Source organism: Pantherophis guttatus, chromosome 1 (assembly GCF_059756535.1).
Source record: "Pantherophis guttatus breed Tessera chromosome 1, ASM5975653v1, whole genome shotgun sequence".
In the NCBI taxonomy this organism is placed as follows: Eukaryota; Metazoa; Chordata; class Lepidosauria; order Squamata; family Colubridae; genus Pantherophis; species Pantherophis guttatus.
The window spans coordinates 225,566,611-225,591,105 of record NC_142063.1 but is presented as its reverse complement, the minus strand read 5'-3'; the positions used below and the strand labels follow the sequence as shown (position 1 = coordinate 225,591,105).

Sequence of the window (24,495 nt, the reverse complement as noted above, 5' to 3'; positions counted from 1 at the left end):
TCAAGCTTTTCCAATTTTGAGCATATAATAGTTTTGCTGCTGTTATCACATATAAAAACAAAACTCCATAATGTTTTGCTAGTTTATTTATTTATTTATTTATTTATTTATTTATTTGTCAAGCATATATAAGATAACAGGTAAAAGTATAAACATAATTTGAATACATGAAAAGAGTAAGAGTAAAAAGGAATATTAGGACAGGGACAGTAGGCACGCTGGTACTCTTATGCATGCCCCTTACAGACCTCTTAGGAATGGGGTGAGGTCAACAGTAGACAGTCTTAGGTTAAAATTTGGGAAGTTTGGGGAAGAAACCACAGAATCAGGTAGTGCATTCCAGGCATTGACCACTCTACTGAAGTCATATTTTCTGCAATCAAGTTTGGAGCGGTTTACCTTGAGTTTGTAGTTGTAGTTTGTATCCTTTAGCCCCATAAAAAATGTGTCTGATTTCAGTTGAATTTTAATATTAAATTTAATGTCTGTATTTGCATCCAAATTTTTTTTGACTTGACATATCTTTTCTAACTTTTTTACATGCCTTAACATAGTTATTTCAAAATAACACACAAATCATACTTGTCATAGTTTTATGTATATGAATATATGTATATGTATATGAATATGATATGAAACTTACCATGAGATTTCTTTTGTTAGCTGTTTATATGAAATATCATCTTGTGATGTGGAATTCCTGGGAGAAGATTCTGCACTCTTGAATTAACTACAGCTGTTATTGATGCTGTTGTCCGGCAGGATTTTTTTCCCAGCTTTCCCTTTCATTGTCTTGTCACAAAGATGCTTTTTCAAGAAGCAACTGGGCTTTCTTTGTTGTTCCTTGAAGACATTTTGCTTCTCATCCAAGAACTTTCTTCAGTTCATTTCTCATCCAAGAAGGTTTAGAACTGAAGAAGCTTCTTGGATGAGAAGCAAGACTTCTTCAAGAAAAAACAAAGAAAATCCAGTTGCCTCTTGAAAAAGCATCTTTGGGGCAACCATGATCTGGATGACGGAGAATCTCCATAGATTTTCATGGTATTCTTTCTCCACCTCCACTAACACAAACAGGTGGGGAAACTATGATGTCATTTCTTCCTCCTCCATGTGGGCATTTGGGACAACAAGAGGACTTCCAAGATATTGTGGAACCACTACCACTTGCATTGTGCCCGATGCCTCCGGCATTTATTCCACTGATAATTAAAAGCTCAATCATTTTTCAGGAGATTTTTCAGGATCACAAATGGCAGGGAAGAACATTTCCACAGCATCTAAACTGACTGATTGTGGAATTGCAGCTTTATTTGGAAATGAGTTTCCTTAAAACGGAACTTGCGCTGAACAAATATATACTTCCTATGACCAGGCACACATCAATAAGAGGGTTTTTTTCATTATAATTCATCTTCATCTCTCAAAAATTAGGCAGGTTTCCAGATAACAATGCTCATTTAAATAATGCACAGAAAGCACGTCCATCTTTATTCAAAAGTAAATCCCTGCTGGTTCAGGGATGCATAATCTTAGTTGAACATGCATATGATTGGATCCTGCAATAATTGCCAGTATTTATTTATTTTTAGACTAGGGGATAATTTTATGTTTCTTAAATGTAGTACATAACTTTGGTCCTGGATTTACAGTAGACTTTTTGCAGTTTATATTTTTAGTTGTATTCCTCACATGTGTTAGATTTATACTTAAAATTTAAAGGTGAGCATAGAACAGAGTTGTCAAACTACTGGCCTGTGGGCCAGAGGCGTCACCTGCTGGCCACACCCACACCCAGTTGTGTGAAGGGGGAAAAAGTCCCGATACGTTATGTGACGCCACCATGACGATGTGAGTTTGACACCCCTGGCATAGAAAGAGGTACTTGCATTCAACAGTCTTTCACAGAGGCAAGAGTCAGGAATCAGGCAATAGCAACTCCATGCTTTCAGTGATTAAAAACAGGATCCCAGTTTTGCAGTATGGCATATGCTCACCTCAGACATTGCATGCATTTCATTTTTCAGCAAGTGTGCAGCAAATGGTGTGGGGGGGAATTAAAAACAAAGTTTATGAAGATTATGGTTGCTGATGTAATGAATAAGCTAAAAGCACAAATGTTTACAATACTGCAACATCTCTAAGCTTCCTTCCTTCCTATTTTTGGGAGGGCTGTTCAGATTCAGGTAGTCCTCAACTTACAACCACAATTTCCATTGCTAAGCAAGACAGTTATTGAGTTTTGCCCCATTTTATGACCTTTCATGTCACAGTTGTTAAGTGAATCATTGCAGTTGTTAAGTTAGTAGCATGTTTGTTGAGCGAATTTGGCTCCCTCATTGATTTTGCCGGTCAGAAGGTCACAAAAGCTGATCACATGATCCCAGGACATCGCAACTGTCATAAGGATGAACCAATAGCCAAGCATTCAATAGCAATGCTACCTTGTTCTTTGCGCTGGCTGCACACATGAACCCAATGGCCTGACAGTGCTGCTTGCAGCCGGACCCGGCTGCTGCACCGGAGGGATGGCATTGCAGTGGAGCTGCTCAGAAGGCAGCTGAAAACGACCGGCAGCTGAAGGCTTCCCGCGAAAGACGGCCGAGCCTTGCCATGTCCGTCCCCCCACCAAGGTGACTGGAATGGAAGGTAGGTGAGCGAGGTGGAGGGCGAGCAGGCAGCGGCTCCAGGGCAAGGCCAGAGCTGGGGAATGGCACGTTCCCCGACCCAGCCGAGGTGGGCGGTGAGGGGGCGGGGCTTCGGGCCTCAGGGAATAGCACGTCCCTGGGCCCCGGCCCCTAACCCAAGGCGAAGGGTGAGCGGGCAGCTTGTTTACCTTTGATGAGCTGAGCAGAGTGGGCGAGGCATGGAGGCAACTGGCGAGGCGATTAGCTGAGGCGCGTGGTGAAAGCAACATATATAAGGCGGGGTAAGTGGGGCAAGCCACGAGCAGGTGGGAGGAGCGAGTGGCGAGCGGGCAAGTGGCCGAGCATGGGCGGGGCCAGTGAGAGGTGGTATTTACCAGTTCCATGAACCAACTCAAATTGCCGCTACTGGTTCTCCCGAACCGGTACGAACAAGCTAAATACTACCTCTGCTTCCAACCAACACATACAGAATAACAGAATAATAGAGTTGGAAGGGACCTCAGAGGTCTTTTAGTCCAACCCACTGCTCACGCAGGAGACCCTATACCCTTTTGGACAAATGGCTGTCCAATCTCTTCTTAAAAATCTCCACTGTTGGAGCACCCACAACTTCTGAAGGCAAGCCGTTCCATTGGTTGATTGTTCTCACTGTTAGGAAATTTCTCCTTAGTTCTAGGTTTGTTCTCTCCTTGGTTAGTTTCCAATAATTGATTCTTGCCCTGCCTTCCCTTGACCTTTTTGTATGGAATTACAAACTTTTGCTTGAATATTGTATAAGCATGTAGTAGTAGTAATATATTGCCTTAATAGAGAACTGTTGGGATAATACAATAAAAACAGAAATAAATCAGGCAGTTTATAATACATTAGTATTATAATGTTAAGGTCTTACGGCTCAGTATATAATTTCTAAGGCACGTTACTCCATTATTTCAAAGCATATATTGTCTAAAATAATATCCATAAAGCCACTGAACTTTCATTTAAACAGGAAAGAAAGAAAGCACATTACTGTAAATGTGCAGTGGCTTATTGCACTAGAGTCCATTGAGATTTCTTTAAATAAAAGGAGCTGAAATGCAAGTGCTAAACTCTGAGTACAGTTTTGATTTACTGTATTAGTAGGAGAGCTTTATTTTATCCTTATGGCTCCAGCATTTACATTAGAGGCACTTGCCAGAATAATAAACCTTACAGATTCTCATAAAGCAATTCTGAAACCTGATGGATGAACCGACTTGTCTGGGCTACCTAGAACTTTAATATTTGCTTTATCTAGTAATAGCAAACTTTGAAGTAGCTCTTGCATTCCTATAACAGACAGCAACCATTAGATCTTTATAATATACAAGCTTCAGGCTTAAACTTCCTACTATGGTCTATGAATACATTTTAAGAAGCAGTTTTCAGGTTTTAGACTATAGCCTAGCAACTATTTAATATGTTGGCATTCTGGGAAGCCTCAAATAAATACCTATTACCTGCATTAAGAAGGAGATCTCCAGGATCCTTTCTTGCTTTACGGGACACTTTTCTGTAAACATCTCCCAGATGGGGAAATGTTTAAAGTGGACCAACTACAGCAGGGGTGTTAAACTTAATTTCATTGAGGGCCGCATCAGGGTTGTATTTGACCTTGGGGGAGGGTGGGGGTCAGGGTGGATGTGACCAGTTTAACATCACTCAACATCACTCAACATCATCAGGGGCACCTGTGGTGTCCTGAGCACTCTGCCAGTGAAAACGGGCTCCCAAGCTCCATTTTCAGCTACAACGGACTCTCGCAACCCTCTGCCAGTGAAAATGGAGCTCGGGAGAGCCATTTTTGTTGGCAGAGATACCACGGGCCAGTCCTTTGCTGTTTCCAGGGCAGCCCCATGTGCCGGATCTGGCCCCTGGGCCTTGAATTTCACACCCCTGAACTACAGGGTAATGTATGGATCAATTACATGGATTCTTCCTTCTTGCCCCAAAATTGGTTCCTGAATGTAAAAAGCAGCCATTTGTTCAAAAAATACACAAAATGTCTATTGCACAAAAGATATTTTAAGATATTTTTTCCAACTTCACATAAACTTCTTATAAAGGTCAGGAAAGTAGGAGGTGAATTGGAACCCCAGATCCCTTTGTGGTCTACCAACCCTTTGCTGCCTCTGATCAGCCACCATATTTTAATGAGACAGTTTCTGAAAGACTATTTCTTACCACTTGGAAGTGAAAACTATGTATTTTGAAAATAAAACTTAGGAAACACCCTGGAAAAGATGGAAAGACAATTTTGTATCCACTGCAGCTTTACACTGCATAATAATGCAGTTTCCCCCAAAAAAGTAAATGTGGTTTGGGCCACAAAAAGTAGCCCACCATTGAATTAAAGTACTGTTTAATTTCTTTTCTTATTAAGCCCACCACCCACAAGCAACTTTTATGGGATGCAGATCTTTATTTGTACCATTTTAATCCTGGGTAGAAGAGTATTTGTTGTTTCAAAGAAAAGTTTTATCAATTATGCCTCTTGGACCACATTTTTGAGGTTCGGCCAAAAATACATTTGTGGTATGCTTATCTTGTATGGCTCAAACCATAAAGAATTTAAGGACATTCTTATTCAATTTACAGATATGAAACTGAGAAAACAAGGAATTTCTTGAATTAATAAGATGGGTATTGTTTTTTTTAGTTTTATAATTAGTTTGGTTTTCTTGCCTCAATTTTATCTTTCATTAATTAAAACCCAGTTTGCTTTACATTTCCTTTTCTCTTTGAAGGAGAAAAAACTTTAAAACAATAAAAGCTTGTTTTGTTACTTAACTATTGTTATTCTTTTATTGTTCTCACTCTCTGTTGTTTCTCATGAATTTATTTTCTTGTATTACTCCTCACCTTTCCCATCGTCTTTCTTTAGGCCTGCTATGCCATTTCCCCCCCATTCACATTCATAAGTTTAAGGGGTATGTTCAAAGGAAAAAATGGTCAGGCATGAAAGACCAAGTGCGCACAGTGATGGCCAATGAAATGGATTTATTGCTAAAAAGCCTATGCACAGGAATTGTCTCAGCTAATGGTTAGCACCTGCTTGGAGTTAGATAAGGATCAGTGGAATATAAAGGGGGTTGGACTTACTCCACTTATGACTATGTAGGGATTCTAGGCTGATCCCCTCTTTTAACTCCGCCCCGACATTCTGTCACTCCTTCTCCTATATGATTCAGCATACCTACTTATAAATCAGCTAAATTCACAAAACAAAACAAACTCTTGAAACTGCAGAAGGACAGTTATCAACTTATCAATGTGTATACTGAGGTGCACTGTCTGCATCACCTGTGCTTCATTATGGGAGAAGGGCAACCAGCAATCCTTTTCAAACCTGAAAAGCATGAGCTTCATCATGTGCTATTAGAAATGTTCTGGCTATGTATGCTGAGTTTTGAAACATTAAAAATAATTGCCTACCATTGGCAAAGCAAATTGATTATAAAGATGGTTGCAATAAAAAAAAAGATATAATGCTCTGGAGCCGGCATCCATTCCACCAATGTCATTTTTAATGTTCATACAAAGAATACGGATGACAAGTTGGAGTTATCCTGTTTTTATTTCCCAGCTTCTAAATGTAAAAGAGGTTAGAGATGATGGTTCTACTTACCATTCACCTGTTATTTTAAGTTTCTTGTGTTAACTTGTCTAAAATTGCCTTTCTTAAAAATTATTATTATTTTGAACTATTAGTGTTGAACTGTTAGTTCAAAATTAACTTGCAAAGTAGCCTGTAAAATATCAATCCTAATTTGTGTAGAATAATATTTTTATACTAGGGATAAACCTGGGTTTTGGTTACTTTTGTGGTATACTGGGCCAGAATTAACCTAGTCTACACCACATTTATTAATCAGTAACCTAGTCTCTACCATTTCTATCTTACTAAAAACGTTATGTGAAATCCATAATTGATCGGAGCAATATCTTTGGTCTTGTCTGCTAATGACCATGGCATATGGAAAATTGAGTTAGTTTATTTCTCTTTATTATCTCATGCTTTAATGCTTTTGACTTACTATTTCTTGTTCCTTTTCTGTGTTGAACATGCTATTCATTTCATTTATTTTTTGATTTATATACCGCCCTACTCCCGAAGGACTCAGGGCGGTGAACAGCTAAACAGTAAAAATACATAGATACAAAATTTAAAAACAAAGTAAAATCGAATTAAACAATTTGGCCCAGACAGATTAAAACACCCCAATCATTTTAAAAACCGATTAAAATTTGCATAATTAAAAAGAGGGAAAAGATTAGGCCAGGCCCGCTTGGTGGAATAAAAAGGTCTTAAGAGCGCGGCGGAAGGTGTGCAGATCCAGGGAGCTCGTTCCAGATAGTAGGTGCCCCCACAGAGAAGGCTCTCCCCCTAGGGGCCGCCAGTCAACATTGTTTGGCCGACGGCACCCGGAGGAGCCCCTCTCTATGAGAGCGTACTGACCAGTGGGAGGCTATTGGTGGTAGTAGGCGGTCCCGTAGATAACCAGGTCCTAAGCCATGGAGCGCTCTAAAGGTGGTAACCAAAACCTTGAAGCGCACCTGGAAGACCACCGGGAGCCAGTGCAGCTCGCGCAGGAGAGGTGTTACATGGGAACGCCATGTCGTTCCCATTACCACCCGCGTGGCCGCACTCTGCGCCAGTTGGAGCCTCCGGGTGCTATGATTTTACTCTGGCTGAAAAGGAATAGTGTATTAGGCGTCTATGTTTCTAATGGATCTTACAATCAACACTATCTTGAAGAAACACATACATACACACAAACATAAAAACCTGCTAAATGAAATCTATACCTTTCTCTCTGTGTAATGTAAAATGTTATCCAGGTCATATCAAATAACAAAAATGCCTTTTTATTAGTAATAATTATTAAAGGACTAACTAATAAGCAATTTAAAAAATAAATGTGAGCCTTCTTCCTAATAATTTAAAATTTGATTTAAATAAAGCCTGTCTTTCAGAAAATATGTTACATTGTTCAGTTTTATAGTCTATTAGCTATCAATGGGATTTCTACTCTAGTTTACAAGTCTGAGAAGAATTACTTGCTTTTTCAAAGCTTGGTATAACTATTATGCATAGATCCATATAAATACCTTTTTTTTTTTAATTCAGCAAGAAAAAAAATATAGGCTGGAACACAATGTGGTTTTCATATCCACACCAAATTATATTGCATTTTATTGAAGGAAGAACAAAATAATATTCGTCATAAATTTTAGCTAACTAAAATGATCCAAATATAATTTGTACTGAACATAAAGATAACACACAATGCTAAGCTTTCTTGCCTTTGATGTCTGGCTTGTTTATCTTTCACCTTTACTATTTAGGAAAGTAATGGCAGATATTTATCTCAGAGGATAATATTCTTCACTGACTTGAAAGCAGCAGCAATTTACACCTCCATTCCTCACACTGAATCTGAAGCTCTGATTTGCTATTGATGCTTAAAAGAGAAAGTAACAGGAAGAGTCTTAGATGTGCATCGCCTTAATCAGCTGCTAATGGATATGAATCAGTTGATTCCTGGGGAGAACATCTACAGCAGTGCTATCTACAAATAAACCCATGCAGAAGCACTTGTTTGGTTTTTTAAAAAATGGCAGTAAAAGAAATGATAGTTACCATCCAAAAATTAATGTATAGAAAAGAAAAGGAAAATTAAACCTCTAAGGAGATCCCTGCCAAATCAGATTGAAAGATCTTAGTATTAATCAATGTAAACATCATGAAAATGCCCTTTCTGTGTCATTTAAACAATGTCAGCCTTCACATCCTATTCCCCCAATTCCAGATGATGATTCTGCATTTTATAAACCAGGAATTGAAACTGATAAAGGAAAGATTCAAGGAGAGATAAAGATAATTTTTTTGACAGTGAGAACAATTAACCAATGGAACAGCTTGCCTTCAGAAGTTGTGGGAGCTTCATCATTGGAGGCTTTCAAGAAGAGGCCTGACTGCCATCTGTTAGAAATGGTGTAAGGCAGGGGTGTCAAACTTGATCCCATCGTGGGTCCCATTGGGATTATGTTTGCCCTTGGGGGGCAGAGGGTGGTGTGGCCTGGTCATCACAGCTGACTGGGTGGGTGTGACCAGGCTCAGGGCAGCAGGGGCTGGTCCCTTGCTGTCTCCATAGGCCAACTCCATGGCCTATCACGGGCCGGATTCAGCCTGTGGGCCACGTGTTTGACACCCCTGGTGTAGGGTCTCCTTGGGTGGGGAGTTGCATTAGATGACCTACAAGGTCCCTTCCAACTCTGTTAATCTGTTAATGTTCCTTCCCATGCTGTTAATGGCCACCCCCACTAGGCCCATTACACCAACCCCCTATTAAGAAATAGTCCAATAAGAATCAACAATCTAAATTTAATGGGAATGACAATCATTAGCATATTCTAATTTTCCATCTTTCATTCTATAACAGAGATGACCTCAATCTCTAATACCGTATATAACAAGCCACTGAATAAATATCACTCTGAATTCCCTTCCCCCATTGTTTGCATGTATAGTGAAAATAGATAAGAGGCTTACTGAGAGAGCTATAGACTCTCTTTAAAAAATTATATTTTCATTTTTAATAATCACCAGTTTTCTTTCTGCCTCAGACAGTAGCAAGGAAGCATTTGAGATTTCTATCCAATAAACACAAGCAGCCAGCACAAAAAATGAAAATATGTTAAAGGGAAAAGATAGAGAATTTCTGATTCCTAACAGGTGTCATTTCAAATATTGTTGACCCTTGACCCTTAAGTTGCATGACTTAATATCCCTTAAGTCCACAAGTGGTAAATGAAGGCCATACAATTTCCATCTATTGTCACCCAACAGCAGGCATTTGATATTCTATTATTTTTGTTAGATTTATATCCCAATTCTATTTGAGAAGGTCATGTTATCTTACATAGCTCTTTCCCACTTTATCCTTACAATAACAACGCTGTGTAATAAATCTGACCAAAAGAACAGAGCTGGACAAAACTGCCCAGGGTGCTTCAAAGTTGAGTAAAGATTAGCATCTGGGTATTTCATCAATCTTAAGTCTTAAAGCTCAATCGATGGAGGAGAATATTTCTAGCTCAGGGTTGAAATTAAGTTCAGGGCTTCCAGAAGTTGTAAATGCTCCAACACTGGAAGTGTTTAAGAAGAGATTAGATAACCATTTGTCTGAAGTGGTGTAGGGTTTCCTGCCTAAGCAGAGGGTTGGACTAGAAGACCTCCCAGGTCCCTTCTAACTCTTGTTATTCTATTCTATTCTATTCTATTCTATTCTATTCTATTCTATTCTATTCTATTCTATTCTATTCTATTCTATTCTATTCTATTCTGACTCCTTGGTGCTCTCTGAGCTTGTTGTTTTCTGCAGACATTTTATTAACCAAACTGGTTAACCTCATCAGTGCACTGAATAATGAAATATCTGCAACAAAACAACCAAACTCAGAGAACACCAAAGACCCCTCAGCTAGCTATTGTACCACATAGGATGTTTCTATAATCAATATATTTTTCTGGTACACAATGTGAGGACCTTGGGTATTGTTTCAATATATCAGAACAATGTAGGTAGGGAAGGATGATTATTTTTAAAAGTAGACAAGGAAAGTATACATTGTAGAATACAGTAAGGGAAACATTAACATTTAGCTAATACAGTAATATAATTGACTGTATTTACTGTACAGTAATTTACTGTAAGTTTAAACTGATTTGGAATCAATTTCAATAAATGTGAGAGTTTTATCTACCCAATCTGATTCTTGCAAACTGATTAACTTTTTTATAAATACTGTGTGGAACACTCTAATGTCATTCACAATCTGCAGTCAGGAACATCCAATCAGAATCCCTGCAAAAGACAGGCTACCTCCAGATGCCATGTTTAGAAGCAGTAGCAATAGCACTTAGACTTATATACTGCTCTATAGTGCTTTACAGCACTCTCTAAGTGGTTTACAGAGTCAGCATATTTCCCCTAACAATCCTTTTACTGACCTCAGAAGGATGGAAGCCTGTGTCAACTTTGACCCAGTCAAGATCGAACTGCTGGCAGTCGGCAGAGTCCGCCTGCAATACTTCATTCTAACCACTGTGCCACCACAGGAAAAGAGGCAGTAGCACAAACCCTTCAAAGGTACCTGGTAAGGTCCACCCAGGAATTGTGCAATTGACCACTGACAAGACACACATCCGTCCATTTCAGGAAAACATCTCTGAGCATGTTGTCCTATCAATCATTAAACAAAGTGAAACCAAGACTGCTTATATACTTACTTCAGCTTTGCTTTGCTTTGCTGTACAGACATGAAATTTGTAAATTGTGAAGCCTAGTGCCAAAGTTACGTTTTTATTACTGTTGTAACTGTAAATGGTGTCTATTACTTGTACAAAGCTAAAATCAACTGAATTGCTCAGTGAGGTTTTACAGCTCCCTGTATTGTAGGCACTTTAATACAATGTTCTTACCCCTTTCCACATATGTAGGTTTGTTTTTATGCCAACAGCAGCTTCTTTGAAGAGTTGCCAATAAAAGCTAAAGGGATAAATTGTGGAACTAAAAAAAACTACTTAGCATCTGCAATGATAAAGCTGCAAGCATCTGTTCAGAATGCAATGCAGGATATTAATTGTTTTTGCTTACAAAAAGCTACAAGAGCACATTGTTAGTTGCTAGGAAGGCAATCAAATTAATAAAGTCTGATAAACAATTTTCCCCATTGAATCTATCCTTAGACATTCAGCGAACAAATACAGCTCCTTCCCTAGAAATCTCACTAATGCATTTATAAACAATGTAGAAATATCCACCAGCCCAAATATATACTGTTCAGTAGACTTGCCAGGTTAATCAAGCATGTCTTTAACCAGGGAAATATAACGGGGAATTTCTAGGACAATGCGGTGCTTTTAATTACACTCAATCAGTTAATTTAGGATAAAAGCAAAAATGTAAGTATTTGTAGAACTTCAGGTGATATGGACAAAGCATTCCTTAGCATTCCATACAAAGAATTCCAAACTTAGTGTTTCACTAATCACATTAGCATATGCAAAGCACTCATGTTTCAACCATTAGACCAACCATGTTCCCTAAAATGGTTGGGAATTTTTTTTATATACTTTGTATCAATTGGTATCATCAGAGTGAGGCGCCATCCCAGCCAGTCTTTTGTCCTTTTTGGTCAAAAGCAGACAACTCTATTAGTCTGTTTCTCAGAGTTGTTGAAAAGGTTACTAAGTTTTAATCTTTCCAAAAGGTAATGGTTGCTTTCATCCTTGTTCTTTTCTCTGAAACTGCCATCTTTTTGTTCAGTCCAGAGGCTTCTGGTCCCAGAGCTACCAAGAAAAGATCACTGTGCCAATTGGTCTCTCTCTTTTTTTGTTTGTTTTTAATGCAAGAGATGAGCAGGAAGAAAACTCATAAATTGAAGACTATATTGTTTGACTCCCTCTGCTCTCCTCTTTCCTTCTTTGGCAAAATTCTCAGGAAAAAGAAAACCAATATAGTAAATGTCTCACTTGAAAACATCTTTAGAATCTAGATGGTGTCATTGACATAAATTGGAGCCCAATATCGTCCTGTATTTTCCCAGTATCTTCTGTATTTTAGTATTAAATAAATAAATATTTCCCCCCCTAGTGGGGAAAGGAAATGCATGGACACTCTTCCTGGGGGTAGAAATGGTCAGAAGAAAAAATAAGATAACCAATTTAAAGAAAAGTTAAGGAACAAACATAGAGCTAATTGGTTACTTTCTATTTCTTATGCTCCGGGGTGGGTTCTACTTATCTTTACTACCGGTTTGCAGCAGGGCTGCGCTTGCGCAGAAGTGATTTGATGACGTTGGGGTCAGTGGGCGGAGCCTCCCGCCGGTTTTACTACTGGTTCTATAGAACCGGTGGGAACCAGGGGCAACCCACCACTATTATGCTCACTAGCGCTATTGTTATAGTGAACAATTGATGAGAATTGATTGTTTAGAAATTGAGTTATGCATATGGATGCTTGAAGCTAAGAACTCACTACACCCTTCCTTTTTCCAAAGCAAAAATTAAAGGTTTCACCATGAAATATGTGTGCATTGTCCACATAAAGCAGTGGTATCAAACTCAAGGCCCGCGGGTTGGATCCAGCCCGCAGAATGCTTAGATCAGGCCCGCCGGGCTGCCCTGGAAACAGCGAAGGACCAAGTCGTGGTGCCTCTGCCAGTGAAAATGGAGCTCAGGAAGGCTGCACATGGGCCTCTGAGCTCCGTTTTCACTGGCAGAGGAGTGCAGGAGGCCGTTGCAGCCGAAAACAGAGGTCGGGAGCCCATTTTTGCTGGCAGAGTGCTCGAGCCACCACAGGCGCTGCTGACATGAGTGACATCAAGCTGGCCATGCCCATCCTGGCCACGCCCACCCCAGCCCCCCAAGTCAAACACAACCTTGATGCGGCCCTCAATTAAATCGAATCTGATACCCCTGATATAAAGCAAGCTCAGATATGATTTGTAATTTATATCTGCTCAATATCTATGGAACCTCTTGCTTGGAAGACAGATTGTTATTCATATTAATAACAATAATAATGTTGTTTCCAATTTTCTACTTACTACATGTAAATTATGCACGAACCAAACATTCATAGTAAGGCCATGTTTTTCTTATCTTCAGCCAAAAACGGCATAGAAAATCATACAAACTGTTTCTCCTAAACTCTTCGTTCATAAGCTACTGCTAAAAGCAGGGGATGGGTAAGAAGCAATCCAGTTATCAAACTTTTTTTACAATCTCAAATAACTTTTTTTTTTATTTTAAGGTATACATTTCCCTTTGGCCTTGTTCGTGCTTTTGAAAACTTGAAAGCAAATAGCAATACTTGGCCCTGCACTAAGGCAATAGTGCAAATAATTGGAGGACCTCTGAATATTCTGCACACAAGATAGCAAATGGCAAGAGAAGCTTGGCAAATGCTTTTTAAAAAAAGCTTTGAAATGGTAGCCATAAAATATAAAGGAGCAACAGTTTTAGAGCAAAGAATCCCAAACTTGAAAAGACTTCTAAACCATATGCAAAGAACTTGCCTAGTTGAATATTGCTTTAGTAGATTTGAGAGCGAATGATGACTGCTGTTCTTTTCTATGCGTGCGTGTGTATGTACAGTACAGTATATGTGTGTTTATACATTTTCTTTCTTTCTTTTTTTCTTTCTTTCTTTCTTTCTTTCTTTCTTTCTTTCTTTCTTTCTTTCTTTCCTTCCTTCCTTCCTTCCTTCTTTCCTTCCTTCCTTCCTTCCTTCTTTCTTTCTTTCTTTCTTCCTTCCTTCCTTCCTTCCTTCCTTCCTTCCTTCCTTCCTTCCTTTCTTCTTTCTTTCTACAGTGACACAGAGAACTGGTTCTGTGAATGTCCTCCTAGCTACTCTGGAAAATTATGTCAGCTTTCAAACTGTGAGCAAAATCCATGTGGGAATGGAGCAACTTGTTTTCCTAAATCCAAACAGGATGTTGTGTGCCTCTGTCCGTATGGAAGAACTGGAATTCTTTGTAACGATGGTAAGAACGATTATGAGTTCTAAGCCAGAGCCCCTTCCCTTTTTTTAAGGAAAGTGAAAGGGATGAAATTGTCATTCAAAAGCAAATTTCAATGTTAGAACATTAACCCCTATAAACTGAATGCATCTTATTATACCCCTATTTGAGATTAAAATTATCAATATTGTTAATAATGGGATGTACAAAGCTTCAAAATGTTGTGCAAAATGCACAATCCCAACATTGTGCCAACACTTCTGCCCTGCATCATGCCATTCTGGTGGTGGTAGGCCATTTCCAAAGTAAAGCCTCTGAATTGGATGTAATCTAAATCTTTCCTCTGAAACAATGTCTCCTGGACACTTCAATTACTTTCCAGTTTGCATTATTTACTTTGGGAAATAACCAAATTGCAGCTGGAATGGCATGGTCCATAGGATTTTGCACACGGTCCAGCAGAGGAATAGAACGTTCTGGAGTTCTCTGGAATATTTCATTTTCAAATATAGGGCAGTGCATGTGTACATATTTTCTGTTAATTCATTTAGTATTACACACAAAAACACAAACAAACACTAGAGTGTGTAAATCTTGAAATGCAGATAGTCTTCAACTGTCAATCATTTGTTTATCAACTGTTCGAAGATATAATGGTACTGAAAAAAGTGACTTAAAACCAGTCCTCAGACTTTTGAATGTCACAGAATCTGCATGGTCACACGATCAAAATTCAGGCACCTAGCAACCAGCATGTATCTATGCTGGTTGCAATGTCCCAGGGTCATGTGATCACTATTTGCAAGCCAGCTTCTGACAAGCAAAGTCAATGAGGGAAGACGGATTTGCTTAATAACGGAATGTTTCACTTAACTACTGCAGAGATTCACTTAACAACCATAGCATCATAAAATTGGGCATGACTCGCTTAATGACTGCCTCTCTTAGCAGTGAAAATTCTGGTCCTAATCCTGGTTGCAAATTGAGGATTACCTGTAGGTGTTTCATAATTTATGGGAATACAAAGCACCTCTCTTCAAATTAATAAAGCAGCTATATATTTTACAAGGTTCTTGCAGCTACATGGGAAGCTGCTCCTGGTTGTCTTTACATGGTGTGTAAATCTGGCAGAGCCAGATTTTTTCTCTGAAAAGGAGAAGCGAAGCAACCAAGCGTGCGCATAGAAGTGGTGGCTGTCAGGAACAGTTTTGAAAGCTACCAACATTGCAAAAGATATGGCCATTTTAAAAATTTGAAGAGAGAAACTTTATTTTTGTTCCCACACATTGACAACAGATTGAGAAATATCAGACTGCTGGATCCTAGATGCTTTCAGATGCTGTTTCAACCCCTCCTATTAGGTTTGATAGGCTGGGCACACTCCATATCCACTCTCTTAAAAAACGCCATCTGGTGGGATATTGGAGACACACCTTCCCAGTAGCTGCCCCAGCCATTTGGAGCACCTTCTATCTGAAATTTGAGGTATCCCTACCTTTTTAGCCTTCCAGAGGGCTGTGAAGACCTGACTCTTCCCCCAAGCATTGGGCTAGGATGGGGGTTGAGCTGCCAGGATGTTAATCTGGCCCCTGGGGGGGGAAGGATAGCTTTGCTTTTAACCATGTTTTAGGGAATGTTGTGAGTCATCTAGAGTCATTACATCAGTGGCCATTTATGTCATATATATATATGTACATATATATATATATATATATATATATATATATATATATATATATATATATATATATATATATATATATATATATATATGTACATATATATATAATATTTTGCTGATAAAGAAATAAAGGAAGACTAGTATAGATCTATTTCAAGCTATTTAGCTCTCATCAGCTAGCCATACCCTTACTCGGATTCGAACCTTATAAGGGTATGGCTAGCTGATGAGAGCTAAATAGTTTGAAATAGATCTATACTAGTCTCCCTTTATTTCTTTATCAGCAAAATATAAATTTGGTATAAAAATGGTTTGTCGTGAATGCGACTGCTTGAGGGCTCATGGATTGGAGCTGAAAGGCAAAAGGGAAACAGGATGCTCCCTCCCACATGTTGGGGTAGACCAGGTGCCTCGATAGAAAAACACTTTATATATAAATAAACAAACAAAGAAACAAACAGCAGTGTCCAAAAAGACTAAGGCAGAACTATAAGAAATGAACTTTTTGGTACTTCCCTAATATCTGGAACATTGCCCTGATCCCATGCAGCTCTTGTAATGTTCTTGTTTTTTCCTTTCCTCAATACAAGAGATCTTACAGTGTTCCCAGCCGGAGAGCATACTGTGCTGCTAATCAAAAATCACTCTTCCCTAACAGATCAATCTTCCTTAACAGATTTTCTGTGAAAAGGTGAGAAAAATGAAGAGGAATAATTGATAGGAAAACTTCTAGTGGAATTTAAGATAAACACGTTGAGGTTTGAGCTGGGTACAAGGTTGTGAATCAATGAATATGGAAGGATAATGATTCCAGAAAAGCTGCAGCTGGAAATTACCATAAATTACAATTGTAAAGCTATCATATTTGGAGTGGAAAAAATCTGGAAAATCACTAGATGACAGCAAAGATGTACCATGTTTCCCTGAAAATAAGACCCTGAGATAAGTGCTTGGCCTTATTGCCATTTGGCCTTATTGCCATTTGCTCAAAAGTCCAATTGGGCTTATTATCAGGGGATGTCTTATTTTGGGAAAAACAAGGTATTTCTTTCTTGTCATCTACAGGTCATCCAGAATTTTGTAGGCAAGATTTGGTTGTCATACTCCATTATATTTAAAACAGAGTGGGCTGTTTCATATTTATTCATCAGAAGCATGGGAGCTATAGTGCAAAAAGAGTAAGGAGGACTCAAGAAATCCCAATTCTCCTTCCCAATGTCTATGGTTTAAGAAGGAAGAAAATCTGTGTTTGAGTAAAGTCATTTTTTTAATGCTAGTTTTCTGCAATTTTTTAATTATTTTTTTCACAGCCATTAATATAACCTCTCTTAGCTTCAGTGGAACAGATGCTTTTGGCTATACCTCGTTCCTAGCATATTCAGCAATTCCAAACATCAGCCTATGCTATGAATTCCACCTGAAATTTCAGCTGGCCAACCACAACTCATCGCTACAAGACAATCTCCTCTTTTTCACTGGTCAGAAGGGCCAAGGTAAGGATTCAGAAAGTGTTTCCTTATAGAAGCTAGGAAATTATGATGGAATGTTTATCAGCCAGTAGCTGATTTTAGATGACTATATGAGCATGTGCATTCAAACTCAAAGTAAGGATCTTCCAGTTTTCCTGTGTAATGGTACGTGAGAATGACCTTGGGAGATAGGAGGGAGAACGTCAGACTGGACATCCAGTACGTAAAAGATAGTAAACAGAAGGAGAAGGACTGTGGGAAACATATCAAAAGGGTTCCTCCCTAATTTTCCCAAGAGTAAAAATGAATGAAGAAGGGAAATATTTCCAGCCTTGCAAGATTCTATTAATATAACTTTACAATTAACACAGAGATACTTCTCCTGGTTGTGCTTCTTGTCTGCACTACATCAAGAGTCTAACACCCTGCTTTCTCAGTTCCTTACTGAGCTTTCTCTTTGAGAGTTGTCAGTTCCTCACACTCCTTGTCAAGCATCACATATTTGTTTTTGCTATGAAGATATGACTCACTGAATTATTGTGTTGTGCAGCAGATCTTCCACTGTAGGTTGCTTAGGACCTTGGATGTCCTTGCATGTCTCAGAGCTCTTCCTTCAGCTGTTCTTGGATTGGTTCTTGTGTTCACCTTTGCATTTCATGGTCTTGTCCTTTTCCAGGCTGTTTTTCTTAGCATTCCCTACTTTATCTCTCCAGTTAATTAATCTCTCTGACCAGTTATTATCTCCAGAGCCGAGAAATTAGTTGTTAATGGCCATATATTTTTTTTAAAAAAAATGATAATAAAACTAAGTGTAAATAAACACTGAAGAGCTGTGGGTAAATGCTGCAGTCAACCCCGTGCATGGCCCCATTGCGAACCAATAGTAAAGGTAAGTAGAACCCATCCCTGCATTCCACCATTTATTTTCTAATGTATTCTCTTTTGCTTACAATTGCCCAGTTAAGTGACAGTATTAAGATGAGCTTAGATGATCTTCAAACACTAAGGAGGGTTGGACCTGTTTAGTACTGTACTTTGATAGCAGTCAACCAAGGCTATAGACTACACTAAGAATTTTTTTAAAATCTAGAAAAAAGACAGTAGTAACCCACTTTCATTCTGCTGGCCACAAAACTACATGGCTTTATCTGTATGAAGTTGTCAGAAATTGATTCCTCCTCATTTTTATAATGTAAATGAGTTCTCCTTCTCCAGTTTAGTTTTGCCAATTATGGCTAAATTGTCATTTGGAATGCTGTTTTCTGATATGGTAAGATAATTTTCATTATTGAAGACATTGACACTTTCTGAAAACAAAACCTTTCCAAAAGGTAATGTAAATTCTTGGGTTTTTCAGTAATTAAAGTACTGTATAGATAGTATAGTGAGGGAAATGGGAAAGCCAAAAAGAAATACTCCTGGGTTTTTTAAATGTATTTACCGTAATTGGATTTAAATGGCCACACATTTTGCTATGATGGCTCTGGGCAGCTTACAACAAATAAAAACACCATAGAAAATTACAACCAAAATATAAAACCGATAATGCCCACTGAGGTAAAACAACAAATTTAACAGAATTCAATTCAATCTAGAACTGAAGAGAAATTTCCTGTCAGTGAGAATAATTAATCAGTAGATCGGCTTGCCTTCAGAAGTGAGTACTCCATCACTGGAGGCTTTCAAAAGGAGACTGGTCAACCATTTGTCTGGAATGGCATAAGCTCTCCTGCTCAAGCAAGGGGATGGACTAGAAGACCTCCAAGGTCTCTTTCAACCCTCTTATTTTACATTCTGTAGTAAACTAAAAAACATCCAATGGGTTCTAACTGACTTCCTGACCCATATGCCTAGGAGCACATCCATATCTTTGAGGCTTTTTGGAAGGCTGGCAGGAGGGATTTGATTTTTCTGATGGACAGGAATTCCAATGGAAAGTTTCACTTTTATGCCATGCAAACAAATTACCCATAATAAGGTAATTCTGTCACGCTAACTTTATCACAATTATCTAAAGTGAAGTCTCTGTAACAGTTTTTTTTGGCAGTGATGTGATTATTCTCATTCCAGGTCTTACTGGGGATGATTTCCTAGTGTTGGGACTGCGAAATGGTAGCTTGGTGTACAGTTACAATCTGGGATCTGGAATCGCAACTATTACTAGTGAACCACTTGATCTGACACTTCTCATTCACACAGTCAGCCTTGGCAGATTTCTTAGAAGTGGCTGGATGAAGGTAAGCTCTGTTTTAGAAACGCTTCATCTCACTACTAACTGTAGTTCCTATTGTAGCAAGGATTAGAATTGTGGCTTTGGTCATGACACTATCATGCTTTTGGGTTACCCCACAATGCTGTTAGCAGGATAAAATGGGAAGAAGAAAAATCTAACTTTAATCTAACATTGACGTGCTTTTAATTTAACTGAGAGGCAGTATAGTGTAGTGATTAAGGGTTAGATGTTCACCAGGAAGACCCAGATTCTTATCTGCAGGCACCTACAGTTCTCTTGTAGCTTAACATATTTCACACAGCTGTTGGGGGGTGGGGAATCAGAGGAGAGAGTGTTATAAATATCAGCTTGAGTTCCTGTATGGGGTTTATAAATATAATAATTAAATAAACCTATACATTCCATCCTGAATTCCTTTGGAGAATGTGAAAATAAATAACAATGAGCTTCACTTAGATATACACAGAAATGCATAGCAGGTGCCCAATTTTAAGAGCTAAATCAATCATAGTGAAGTTTGCTTGGTTATGATATAATGCCTTATATGCTGCATTGTATTTTTCAATAAATTATGGTTAAGCTGAATCATGACTTAGTGTGTTGCATGAAACCAGTAATGAGATTCTATGAAAACTTTTGTACAAAGATTTGCACATATACTATAGAAAAGTTTCCCTTTACAAAAACATTGTCAGATGTAAATGCCTTATTCTCCAATGTGTAAATAATGTATATATGGAACATCAGAGGTTAACTTATTCTTTGGACTTTAATGTATTCATAACTTACCACTCCCATTCCTAGCTCCACCCCTTGTATATATAAGGAGCCACCCTCACCATTCTCGTCGCTTCTACCTTGAATATTCAGTGAATATAGAATGCCTATCATAATTAAAAAGAAATATATTTAAAGCTTTAACTTCTATTATCTTTATTGAGTCTGATCCTGAAAATATTGCAACAAGCTGGTAGCAGAGGATGGTTAATTGACTCAATAAGTAATTAAAAATGTCCAAGAAAGATAGGCCCAACACCAGGGCCTACAGCAAAGAAATAGAAACTGATCAAGAGATGATCAACGAATCCACCAATGCGATTTCGAGAGAATCCGAAGAATACACCACTGAAGAAGAAGAACTAATGAGTGAAAATAATGACCAGAAAGAAATCGAAATAGAAAATAACGAACTCAGGTCAGAGATATTAAAGATACTAAAAAGCCAAAAGAATGATGAAAGTCTCATCGCGGACCTCCAGGAGATGCTGAAGAACAGCGGAGCAGCGAGAGAGAAAAACGTCATTAAAGAAAAACCCAAAGATCAAAAAATCGTAAGTGAGATGACTACTGAGAAAATAGTTGTTAAAAAGAAAAGATGTGATCCCGCGCGAAATTTTGAATGGCAGCCATCTTGGTTTCAACGAACTTCAAAAGAGAATGGAGCAGAGCCAATCAAAACGCTCAGTTCAAAATTTCTGGCGCGAAAAACACTATCAGACGAAGAAAGTGAGAAAGAAGTCTCAAACTCTTCAGATGATCCAAAATCAGAAAGTGAAGACGATTTAACAAAATCTCAAGTAAAATCAGCAATGAAAACGCTTTTTGCTGCTTTTGGGCCAAGACTGAAAATTACCAAGACGTCTACGAAGAAGCAAGAAATCAAACCGGCGACTCAAGACCTGCACGCTCCCATCCTGACTTCGAAAGCGACGACGCCCGAGCCCAGAGAGCCATGCCGATTTCGCCCTACACCACAGACAAAATCGAATACCAACGCACACAAAAAGAAGAAAAGAACCGTCACCACCACCAGAACCCCAAAAACCGAGCCAGAGACCGACTCATCTGAGGAGGAGCGGATCGAGAGAGCTGAAAGGGAGAGAACCTTCCACGACGCCACCAAAGAAGAAATGAACAACGCGCATGTGCGAAACTACGTAGACGACCCAGAAGGACTTGAACTGGCCAGAGAACCGCGCAGACTCATTGCAAGCATCCCAATGCCGTTCTGTAATTTCCTGCACTTGAGAGATCACGGACTGCCCCAGGTTGTAAGTAATGGACAGAATAATGTAGGTAACTTACCCAGTGACTTCCCAAAACTTAGAATTGATGGCATTAATTTACAAGAGTGGTATCAACAGCTTCAGGTTATTTTCATGAAAGAAAATTTACTATTCTTTATAACTAGCCCTCCAAGAAGACCTTGGACTTTAAAAATAGATTGTTTACATCATAGAGCATTTTTCATAATAATATCTAGCGTGTCTCCTGCAATGTATCATAGCATCAAACCAAACCTAACTGTATCAGAAATAATTCAATGCATGTTTAATCTATTTCACAGCGATAGCGTAGCTACAACCACAAGAATGTCTAAGGATTTCTTTTCCTCTAGAGTAAAACCAGGGGTTTCTATAAGTGAGCATTTGATAAATCTAAACAAAATAAGAGCTGAGCTACAATTGAGGGGGGAAGTGATTTCAGATCAAACAATGAAAAGTGTTATTATCAATTCACTTGATCCATCATGGGATAGCTTTATGTCACACTTAGATACCATTAATTTGGGATATTTATCCATAGAAAGTCTATCTAACAAATTGATAGCAGAAGACAATTCAAGAAAAAATCGATCCAGTAACCAAACAGACCACAAACCTTTTAGGAAAGTAGTCTTTCAAGATAAATATAATGAGGCCTTTAGATGCTACAATTGTGGATCCAGGGAACATAGTAGAAGAGACTGCCCCAAAGTCTCAAGAGAGAGACATAGACCAGAATATAGGAGCAAATATAATTACAGACAATCTTCCACAGATAGACACAAATATAGAAGCCCACCAAATTACAAAGAAGGTAGAGGGGGTAGAGAAAATTCAAAAGAGAGGAAATCTGGGTCACTGAATGGGCTAAATAAACAAGACAGCACCAGAACACAGCAGGATGAGAATAACAATTGGCTTATTGATTCTGGTGCAACAAATCACACCACCAACAACAAAAGTATATTATCTTCATTTATAGAAGATAAGTTTGTGATAAAGGTAGCTAATCAAGAAAAGGTTCAAGTACTAGGCAAAGGAAATGTGACCTTGCCTGGTCTAGGGAAAATAGAGGGGGTATTATTAATCCCAGAAATACCTCACAACATACTAAGTGCCATAAAATTAAGCAGAGAATCTGATATCAATATAGTTTTCTCAAAGGGGAAAGCAACTATAGAAAAGAACAAAACAAATGTAGGTACTGTAATGATAAAAGGAGGTCTACCCTATCTGATAACTAAAGAAAGATGTTTACATAACATTGATTCAAATATGGAAGATTGTATTGAAGCAGATGATGAAAATGTCAGTAACAGTGACAATGATGAGTGTAGAATAACTCATGATCACAAAAACACATACAAGGAAAAGAAACCAAAAATAGGTAAACCAATTCATGATGAATGTGCTCACATCTTACACAGGAAGTTAGGACATGCAAGCTTTCCTGTAGTACAAAAAATGACTGAACACGCAGAAGGTGTCAAAATAAAAAATTGTGAAAATTATTTGGAATGCTCAGTATGTAAGTCCACCAAACTAAAAACCAGTCCCAGACCAAAAAAATCTAACAGATCAACTAACAATATTTTTGATTTGGTACATATGGACTTAGTTGGTCCATTAAGTCCCTCAATTACCTATAGAAAACGTTACTTCCTAACAATAGTGGATGACTACAGCCGATATGGTTTTGTTTACACATTAAAGCACAAGGATGAAACATTTCAGAAATTTAAGGAATTCTACAAACGTATAGAAACACAACATAATATCAGAATAAAGCAAATTATGACAGATAGGGGATGTGAGTTCATGTCTAAAGAATTCTCCCAATGGTTAAAGGATAGAGGAATGTTACATTTCACGTCCAATCCTTTTTCTGCATTTCAAAATGGAGTTGCAGAGAGGAAAAATTCCACACTACAAACCATGATTAGGTGCACATTAGAGGATGCTGGTTTAGGCAAACAATTTTGGTCAGAGGCATTACATTATTCGAATTACACTCAAAATAGAACCTGGTCCAGTATTGTGAATAAGACACCATATGAGGTGATGTACAATAGAAAACCCAAATTATCACACATGCACATATTTGGAGTCACTGCAGACGTACACATACCTAAACAATTGAGGAGAAAGGGAGAAAACGTATCCAGGAGATTAAGATTCATGGGATACGAAACTGGAACCAAAGGGTACAGATTTATTGATAGTAATAACAAATTTATAGTATCCAGAACAGCTGTGTTCCATGAACAGGCCAATTGGTCAAAATTGCACCTTAATGAAATATTTCCTAATAAATGTAAAGATACGATATCTTGCGAGGAAGGAACAACAGAAAATCAAAATATTAACAAAAGTAAGAACAAAACCAAAACTTGGACTAATAGTCAACATAAAATAAAGACAGACACATTAACAAAAAAGGAAGCTAGATATTTGCATGATAACCATAGCAAGCCTGAAAGAACTATTAGAAACAATAGAAACCAAATACCAAATAAATACAAAGATTACATAATGCATATGAATGGAGAACAAATAACACCTAATACATATGAAGAAGTATTGAAACTTCCACATGAAGAAAGAGAAAAATGGGAACTAGCTATGGAAAAAGAGATGGAAAGTTTACAAGGATTAAATGTATTCACACCTGCGATCGCACCTAAGGATAAAACAATTATAGGTACCAGGTGGATTTATAAAATTAAGAACTTAGAAGGAGGCAATACCTTATACAAGGCTAGACTAGTTGCACAAGGCTATGCACAAAAATATCCAGAAGACTATACTGATACATATTCACCCACAGTGAGAACAGAGAGTGTCAAAACAGCCCTTGTAGTAGCATCTG

The 24,495-nt window shown here is 38.3% G+C and overlaps 1 protein-coding gene across 1 annotated transcript in view; it reads left to right on the top strand.

Moving 5' to 3' along the window:
- Window positions 1-24,495, top strand: part of EYS (EGF-like photoreceptor maintenance factor) — a 765,120-nt gene that overhangs the window by 711,036 nt on the left and 29,589 nt on the right. Inside the window, exons 38-40 of the mRNA XM_087882471.1 lie at window positions 14,050-14,222; window positions 17,190-17,372; window positions 19,419-19,585. Coding sequence (XP_087738597.1) covers window positions 14,050-14,222; window positions 17,190-17,372; window positions 19,419-19,585 — 523 coding nt within the window. The remainder of the gene's footprint in view (window positions 1-14,049; window positions 14,223-17,189; window positions 17,373-19,418; window positions 19,586-24,495) is intronic.